This window comes from Helianthus annuus, chromosome 8, assembly GCF_002127325.2.
Source record: "Helianthus annuus cultivar XRQ/B chromosome 8, HanXRQr2.0-SUNRISE, whole genome shotgun sequence".
In the NCBI taxonomy this organism is placed as follows: domain Eukaryota; kingdom Viridiplantae; phylum Streptophyta; class Magnoliopsida; order Asterales; family Asteraceae; genus Helianthus; species Helianthus annuus.
This window is the reverse complement of record NC_035440.2, coordinates 19,016,343-19,026,129: the sequence shown is the minus strand read 5'-3', so window position 1 is coordinate 19,026,129 and position 9,787 is coordinate 19,016,343. Positions and strand designations below refer to the sequence as shown.

General features: G+C 41.6%; 1 protein-coding gene across 1 annotated transcript; it reads right to left on the bottom strand.

The window, feature by feature from the left end:
• Positions 1–901: 901 nt before the first annotated feature.
• Positions 902–8,312, bottom strand: LOC110875258 (leucine-rich repeat extensin-like protein 5). Its single transcript, XM_035975919.1, has 3 exons — positions 7,662–8,312; positions 1,534–2,119; positions 902–1,179 (listed from the first exon to the last, which is right to left on the bottom strand). Exons 1-3 carry the CDS (start codon positions 8,310–8,312, stop codon positions 902–904), a joined length of 1,515 nt encoding a protein of 504 aa, XP_035831812.1.
• Positions 8,313–9,787: the final 1,475 nt, after the last annotated feature.

Below are 9,787 nucleotides of genomic sequence, written 5' to 3'. Positions count from 1 at the left end.
CTTTTATAGTATTTTATGTTCTATTAACCAAGGTTTTAAATTGCCATTTTAGGTTAATTTATTGAAACATTAGGATGTTATTATCCTACAATACTTTAATCATTAGCACATAGGCCTAGTCACAAGGACAATAAAGATATTTCAATAACCAAGATTTTACAATATCTAGGTGTTTTAGGTCGAATCATAGTTCTATACCATTAATTAACAGGGAGTCATGAGCTACCACTGTCCTTAGTCACGGAGGACATTTAATTATTGCCCACAGGCACTTCACTTTCAAAGAAGTGGTTTAATAAATTAAGGGAATTCAGAAATTAACCCAATATATACATGGCCTGTGTGACTTTACTGATTCACAGTTTGCCAAGAGCTTTAACATACTAGATGTTAATAATTGGAATCTATTATGTGGGTTATACCATCTTGGCCAGGTTTTAATAACACAAGGGCTAGGTTTTACCTCTAAGATTCTTTTAATAATTAACGCAGAGCAGTCCTAAATTGAGATGTTAATTATGGATCTTAATCTAATTATGGAACTACCATCTTGGCTTTGTTTTACAAAGCTAGGTCTTGGTTCACTTTAGATTTTACCAATTAATTATAATGGCAGATCCTTTTATAATTTATGCATGCAATAATAAAGAAACTTAATTAAAACATCTCACACAAGGTTTTAAGACGGTACAACAATTGCCCAAACGGGACTTTCTACCAAAATAAATAAAAATGCCCACGCAGGGGCGGGAAAACAAGAACAAACCCACGCAGGGGTTAACTAACCAACCTTGCTCACGCAGGAGCGGAATACAAACAATAAGCTCACGCAGGAGCTGAATACTGAAATAACAAGTCCACGCAGGGACTGAACTACAACACAATTAAGTAATAAGGGTTTTCAATGACCCCTCCTCTTCGACTTCCCCTTAAGCAAATCTGATAGCCCCTTGAAAAATCCTTGCCGCTCTTTGCGGTCTTCACGAACTTCTTGTTCAACTTGGCTCAGCCTCTCAAGGACTTCCTGTTGAATCGGTGGCTGAGGCGGCTGATACACCGGCGGAGGAGGTGGCTGATGCTGGTACCCATAAGTCGGGTAACCAGTAGTCCATGGCCCTCCATACGGTCCTTCAGGATGAAGAGCATTGTAATCCCGAGCTACTAGGTATGGATCTACCTCTGCATAACCGTAGTTGTAGTTGTAGTTGTAGTGGGTGTGTGCCGGCTGCTCAAATGGGTTGTATGCCGCTGACCCAGCATATGCAGGAATCGGGTTATCGAAACCCAGAGGTGGTACCACAGGTACTGAGTTGACATCTGGTATGGGGCTTGACGGACCACCATCATAGGGGTCTTCTTCCTCCTGAAGTGGGGGATAATGGCTGCCACTAGATGGCTGGGGAGTAGCAATCCGAACTCCACCTCGCACGGACATCCGTGCATTAGACCTTCTTCGCCTCGGTGGCTCCGGAGGCGGCTGCTGCGGCTCTACTGGCGGTGGCGGCGGTGGCGTGACTGCCACAAATTGATGACCCACTGAAGGATCCTGTTGCTGCTCATGATGCGAGTGTTCAGACGGTGTGAAGTACCAGTCAATATTTCGGAACCTTTCCTCGTAGCTGTCTGGACCACGATATGGCGATCCATGAAATGATGACCCATCTGATATTTCGATGGGATGGTTCGGCGTTCCAGATGCTGGCTCCACGGGGTCAGTATCCTCATCCATGTCGTTCTCCTCTGGAAAGTGGTCTCCCGGTCCGAGTGGGTTAAAACCCATGGGTTCAGGCAAAAGGTTAGCCGGGTTAAACCGGCTTTGGAAGACGGGTGTTGGGCTGCCAAAAGAATGGTGAGAATTTGATCTTTGGAGAGGTATGAAAGCTGGAGGCTGGTTATTGGGCTCGTTTTCAGAATTGGGCCCAAATGAATGTTGGTACGAAGGAGAGGAGCTAAGAGATACTGATCGCCTTCCTGGTTCGACATAGAGTCTCCAGGGCTCTTGCGGGCTGGTGCTCATAGTAATGGATGGGGTTCGCCGGTGCGAAGGCCCGGCTTCGTGATCATGACCTGTCACGGGTCCTTTGCCTCTACCTCGAAGGAATCTGGGTGGCATGATGACCTGCATACAATATTTAGATAACCACAATAATATAATTATAAAAGACTCAAAATAAAACAAAGCAGAGTTTGTCCTATGTTCAATGTCTAGACTTGGAACTCGAAGAATGTGCAAATTTGTGCACTGAGATTAAACACAAAAGGCTAGTGTTTAATTCACTCAGTGTTGGCTCTGATACCAACCTGTCACACCCCTAATTTCCGTGTGTCACCGGTGGGCCCGGTGGGGGATTCCGTGACGTAGTTGATATCACCATATGTCAAACAACACAAATTATAATGCACAGCGGAAGCAAATGAAAATAGATTTATTTCAACTATTAATTGTAATATCAAGTATCACAACCAGTCAAAATAGATCCACAGGCGGATCGAAGTAAAAAGAAAGAAATTGTTCAACAGATTATGCATCCCAAAAGCTTGCGAGACTCTACGATGCTAAGGAGAAACCAGCCTATTCCGTATAGCACCTGCACTTAATCTTTTTGGGGAAAATACGTCAGTTTGCACTGGTAAATACAATTTAACTGACTCATTTTGAAAATGTTTTAAAAATTGGTTTTAAATGCACAAGGCACAAAACTCTTTATAACTTGGGAATAATTAATCAGAGTTAAACTTGTAAAAGATTTACATGTTTGTTGACCGTTCAGTTGCCCGAGTCGTGTCGGGTTTAAGGTTAAATGACACACCACATGGTATAAGTCCGCGGCGGGAAGCCAACGTTAATACCTTAAAAATAGTAGACATAAGACCGGGTGTACGCCTACACCCGACTGTCGAGGTCGTGGCCAAAAATGATGCCAAGGATATCCGGGACATGGTCATTAAGCTCCCAAAGGTACAAGAAACAAACAACACCAGATTTTCAAACGGGTCCCATTGGTAATACCCATCTACTAATAAGATGGAACCAACCGCCCGACCAAGCGGTATATTACATACCGTACCCCCAAGCCCGTATAGGGAAAATAAGTTAAAAGTATTTACCTGAGCAAGTATAACCACAATTTCAAAAATGCACGTGTCTTTTACTGGGCTCCTACTCTGGAACGAAGGTTATAATAACCTATTAGAATCCTAACGGGTCTTTATATATAGCCTAAGCTTAGATCGGTTAGTTTTAAGGAGTAAACTATGGTTTAATCGCGAGGAATGCGAAAACCGGGAAAGAATATGATTTAGACCCTACAAGCTTGGATACTTGTATCATATGGGTAAACTGAATATATTCTGAATTTTGAGACTTAGATGTTATGGTTAGACCCGTTTCGGCTAATATGCGCGAACTAGTCACATAAGCCGATCCGAACGCGAAAGTGCGTAACGAGTAACCATATAAGTCATATGCAAGTTTCCTGAGATTATATGCACAAAATATGTTGTAACATCAGCAAGGTATGCCCACATATGCCCCAAATGTTTTTATACGCCAATTACGCCTCAAAAGGGCATTTTAGTAATCTTACATAGGCTAAAAAGGATAAAATGGAAAATCTGAGTTTCCAACTTTAGGCTACTGTTATAAGGTATATTTTTATATTTCCAGAAGGTTCAATATATCATTTTTAATATAACAAATCAGTAGAAAAAGGTTTCGGGTCAAAAGGATTTGTAAAACTCATTTTATGACCGAAAAGGGTAAAACCGGCATAAGCCGAAATAAGCTTAAAACACTAGGTTAAGCTCAGCCTAAAAATAAATAAAAATCTCCAAAAATCCTAAAATATTATTTTATAATAGAGGGTATAAAGTTTTGGTAAAAATTTCGGGTTTAAATAGGCTATGTGTTAATTACGCTAATTAATTAGTAAAGAAGCTCTTAATTACGCTAATGGGCATAACTCAGGATCTAGACCTCAAATTGATACCAAATTTTGGGGACAACTTTATATTTCAGTAACTAAGGTGTCAACCCTTTTAAATTATCAAAAATTATGATTTTTGGACATTCGGGCATAATGGTCAACATATGGCATTTTAACGAAAACATGCATACGAACTAGATGTCTAATGAACCACATTGTATAATCACAGGAGGATATACTAACATGTTAATAGGTTCAAAAGAAGCTCTAAGGTAGATTCAAACTTGACTAAATTGGGTCAGAACTGAAAGTCAAAGCGAAAGTCAAACTATGCGACTTTCGGTTCCGAACCGGGTCTAAACAGAAAATTGTCGAGTTGAACATGTTGGAACATGTTCTTATACTTATTACCAAGTTATATTAATTTTCAAACAGGTTACATACAACCTACATTGCTAATTATGCATTAATCTAAAGATAAGCATTCTGTTGACTTTTTTCTAATTAGCTTTGACTCGACAATTAGCATGTTTAGAGTGGGAATCTGGAAATACCCTTTTAAGGGTTTGTTACCCACTTAATCACCTTCCTAAAGGTACTTTTAATTTGTGATTAGACAAAGCACATTATGCTTAATCACGAAGTCAAACCTTAATTACGACGGTTTGACTTTTGCTTAATTAACTAAGCTAGAAAGGATTAGAGAGGGTTAAGGACACTTACAAGAGTCCTAAGGTGATTTAGAGAGCTTAAGAAATTGCCTTGATGACCAGAGGATTTCTAGAAGTGCCTAGCCAAACTTCCCAAGTGAGCAAAGCTCAAATGTTCAAGGTCAAGTTCTTTATATAGGGAACCCAAGACTCTTGGATCAAGCCAAGCAAGTCTAATGTTGATACCAGATCATTACATTTGTCCCTAAGGGTCTAAAAACAGCCTAGCAAGCCCATAGAATCGAAATGTTACGTTTTAAGTCGGTTACAAGCTTAGGACAGGCAGCTGTCCAAAACATACTGCCAGCGACGGTCTTACGGACCGTAAGCTTCAGTCCTTACGGTCCGTAAGGAACTCTTGCGGACCGTATGATATCAGCCTTGCGATCCGTAACCAATCTTCACTGAAACAGAGTTCAGGTGCCTTCCTTACGGACCGTAAGCTAAGGGCTTTGCGATCCGTAACCGATTCCATGCGGAACCAGAAATTTAAGCGCCATGCTTACGGACCGTAAGCCATTGACCTTGCGGTCCGTAAACGATGGTCAGAAGACAAAATCTTACAAACTCTTAAGTCTTTGACCATGCAATTCATAAAACCGAAATATGCTGCCTTTATTCAGGTGTGGGGCCTTCAAGACCAGCCATTGCATGCCTTTCTTCACCTTACATGTCTCCATTTTCATCAATTCACTTAGGGAAGATTTTAATTTGACGGAGATTCCAATTTGGGTCATGAATTCTTTTATAGAACTTGGCTAGTTATGATATTTGCCAAGGTTTTTATTTAGATTAAGAGTGGTAACACTCATAATTCCATGTCCGTTAATAAAGATGAGACTTTACTTATTTGAGAGTAACCGGCTACCGAATGAGATAATTATTTAAGGATCTTGGGATTTATACAACGTCGGGCCACTCAGAGGTGATTTAATAACATGTCGCCCTTGGGTCGTTCAGCGGTATTTAAAATACATGACGCCCTTTTTAAATAAATCCTACCACATATCTCCTTATTAAACCTGGTTTCTCTGACACGTCTGTCACAGGGGACACGTGTCTTTATTTAATTGGACAGGAATTTTCGAGGTGTCACAGGAGGCCACCAGCCTTCAGTTTTCGTCGTTCATTTCTTTCGATTCTCTCTCAATTTCTCTATAGTAGACACTATACCCGGGCATAATACCCCCCTAATTAACGAAGTTCTGCCTTGTTGTAAGTATCATAACCCCCCGGTTACGTATTAGATACGCTGCCCGATTGATCTAGTGCTCCGTAGCGGCTGTCGAGGCTCTGCCCGACGTAGTCATTGGAGTTCTGTCTCAAGGAGGGTATAACTAATGTAAATATTGGGTTATTATACTAACGCGTGTGCATTGTGTAATTAATAGATTATAACCAGGAAAACACAAAGGAAAACCCTAAAGTAGCAATGTGAGTAATCCTCTTTTTGTGAAACCTTTTTGCAAATTTTTTTTACAAAACCTCATATGTTTTACATTATATTAAACAGTGATTGAATATTTGTATTCTACAATTGTCGTCGGTATGTTGGGGTTTTGTATACAAATTTTGTTACTATACTGTGAGTAGTAACATGACCACAAGTCAGGTTGACAGTACCGTGGGTGGTAATAAATGTAGATGGAAACAAATGTAATTGCGCGACCGCCCTCAATACTGTACAATGATAAAACCTGTCTTGATTAAATTGGGATTCACTCACCAGTATTTCCCACTAACAAAATGTTTTTAAACACGTTTCAGGTAACAAAATGTGAAAGACAATTAGAAGCCAGCTGGACATCACTGAAGGCTTGGAAAAGTGGCAATAAAAGTTACCTAAATAAAGAGATGTTTTTATTCAATAAAATAGGGTTTGTCCCTATAAAAATGTTTGTAATAGAAACTTGGGAATTTCCCATGTGTTTAATATGATAAAATATGGTATTTTACTTTGATAACATATTTCCTAACTACGGTCATGATGTAAATTCCGCTGCCAAATAATGATAAACACCGATACCACCAGCTCTGAGTAGGCCGCGGCCGCCCGCCTCCCGAGGCAGGGGTCGGGGGTTGCGACAAAAGGTGGTATCAGAGTACAGCCACTGATTTAGCCACAGAAGTGTTCTGATGACACCAAAATTTTATTCATTATGTTAGGAAATAATCTACGTGATTACTTGTATATTTGTATATTATTTTTTGTGTTATTTGACAATTTGTTAGTTTACAGTATGAGTGACGAAGGAACCTCTTCATAGCCTACCCCCTCGGGGTATTCGGCTGATACCGAAGAAGGGATTTTCATGTTCAGAGCACAATCTGAAGAGCCATTCCCTCCCAAGCAGAGAGGATGGTTCAGCAGAGGAGCTCACGAGCGTAGAAAAAGGATGAGAAAATTTTAGCAGCAGCGAGCTTTAGAAGCCGCGAATAGAGAAATGAATGCTCAAACACAGGATATAATCAATAGGAGACTGGCAAATTTCCACATACTAGCATCCACTGCCGCCGATCCGAACCTAGAACAACTCATAGCACCCCAGCCGTTATCGTTGTTTCCCACATAACCTATGGACAAAAAGCAAGCTGCGCACATGACGCAAGCTGCGCACATGCACTAGCTCCTCCTCAAGGTCATAAACATGATACAACAGATAACTGATCCGCTGCTCAACAGTAAGAAATCGAGTATCAAACTCAGGAAATGGAGTAAGAGGTGCAGGAGGATGCGAAAATGGGGATGGTGATGAACGAGGGGGACAAAAGTAGGCTGAAACGGACATGGCAAAGGTCGCGGTGTCATCTCAAGCTCCAAAATCCTACGACTCATGATCTCGAACTGAAGCTAAAGTGTTAAAAGTAACTCGTCCCGTGTATAACCAGTAAAGTGTGAGGGATGGTAGGGATCAGAAATCAGCATGGTGTAAGGTGGGAACCATCTAAGTGGCTCATCAAGTGGTGAAGAAGTAAAATGAGCAAAAGGTGCAGACTGAGGTATATGGGGAAAAGCTGCTGATACATGAGGGTCATGGCTAGGCTGCTGGCCAGAAGTGCCTTCCCCTGGACGGGGTGTGGGTATATCCTTCAAGAAAACAATAGGCAGGTCGACACTGTGTACATCAGACTCTCCTGGGTGAAAAGGAGCAACATCAACAGATGCAGGTGCAAGTGGGGGAGTGACTGGCTGAATAACAGGAGTGTCAGCGGGTGTAGGAACTGGATCTGGTATGAGTGGTGCAATGTCAGGTAAGCCAAAAGGAATAGGATTATGGTCAGGCAAAGGCTCGGGTGCAGGTATCGGCTCAGGATCAGCGGGTGCATCAACAGGCTGATCAATAGGGACAAAATCAGGCTCAAGTCCAGGCTCAATGTCATGTGGAGGAGACGGTGCAGCTGACATAGTTGTATCATCGTCAGAATCAGTGGCATAACGTCGCAAACCAACTGCCTGTAAAGCGGAAGATGACACAGACTCAAAGGAATCTGGGACAGAATGTAAACTAGAATCAGAAGAAATCTCAATAACAGGAATCCCCAGAAGTGGAACATTAACAACGTCCTCATCGATCTCTCTATCACCATGGGCATCATCGGGAGGACCATCAACAAACAGATCAAAATCATCATCAAAAAGATCGTCAAAGGGCCAATCCTCAGGAGGAATGACCATGAGAGGAACGGGAGCGAGGATCGGTGCCACGACATGCTCACCATCGGGGTGACAGATGATAAGATGATCGTGAACTGGAATGGGAATAACAAAAGGATCCTCGTCTGGGATACCATCAGCAATCGGTAAATCATCTCCGAAATCGGGCAGCGCAAATGGGCCAATGGCTGAAAATCGTCGTCTTCGTCGGACATCATCTCTGGGTCACTCTCGGTATCAGAAATAAAGATCTCTGGCTCGGGTGCAATCTCGTCATCTGAGACTACAGCCATGGGGTCAACGGTATCGGACAATCCACTCTAGGATGATGACATAGTGTCTGTAACCAAACAATCACAACATATGCACATATATCAACTACCAACATTACACATGCAATCAATGACAATGCAAACATGTAATCACGTATCCTTCCTAGTCTCCCAGACTAAACCACCCAGTCTCCCAGACTGAACTACCCAGTCTCCCAGACTAAACCACCTAGTCTCCCAAACTAAACCACCTAGTCTCTCAGACTAAACCACCTAGTCTCTCAGACTAAACCTCCTAGTCTCTCAGACTGAACCACCCAGTCTCTCAGACTGAACCATAAGCACAAACCTTAAAATGTGTTTCGTGTCTTTTTGTTTGTAAAAATGTTTATTTTCCTGGATCTGGGCGTTTCGTGTATGCAATGAAAACATGTTGTAAAAAAAAATATTTTCGTGAGAGCCCTAATGATTGTAGTCTAGACTCGAGAAGGAATCCTAGTTCGCTACAATCGAAGCTCTGATGCCAAACTGTCACACCATGTCTTTTGCGGAAGCGTGATTATGTGTGACTTGCTTAATATCATTGCATTCAATCATAACAACAACTATATGATAAAACCGAAGACGTTCATCCATAAAACATAAAAGCCAAACTCGAGTACAAACCATGCAAATTGTTTAAAAGTTCACAAAGACTCGACAAAAGACATTAAATAAAACCAGGATTTGGAAGACGTGTCTCGTCCAGGAATAAGACACACTGACCAAAACCTAAGATCATGGATGACATCTTTTATTCTTAAACCAACTTGGAACATCCAAACGCCCGCCAGATCCACTTTTAATTCCCTGAAATACATGTAGTTTGAAAACATCAACAAAAGTTGAGCGAGTTTCATGTGTTTGTTTGTGTGTATGAATAACCTTTGTAATCTTTGAAAGTATGTATGTAAGTTTGTAAACTCCTGGTATGAAAGCAACAAGGAAAACAGATCACCAATGGTTTGCACGGCCATTGATATGTATGAAGTGATGCAGGAAAACTCAAACCTAGCAAATTTGTCTCCGGGAATAAGACATAGTCACCTCATGGGCCACCCTGGTCCACATGGGTGTGGGCTCGCTACACCCAAATAGATCTATCACTCATGTCCCTCGGTCCTACAATGAGGATTAATGGCCTTAAGTGTTATACCCACCACTCACATGGTCAAGCAGTACCCT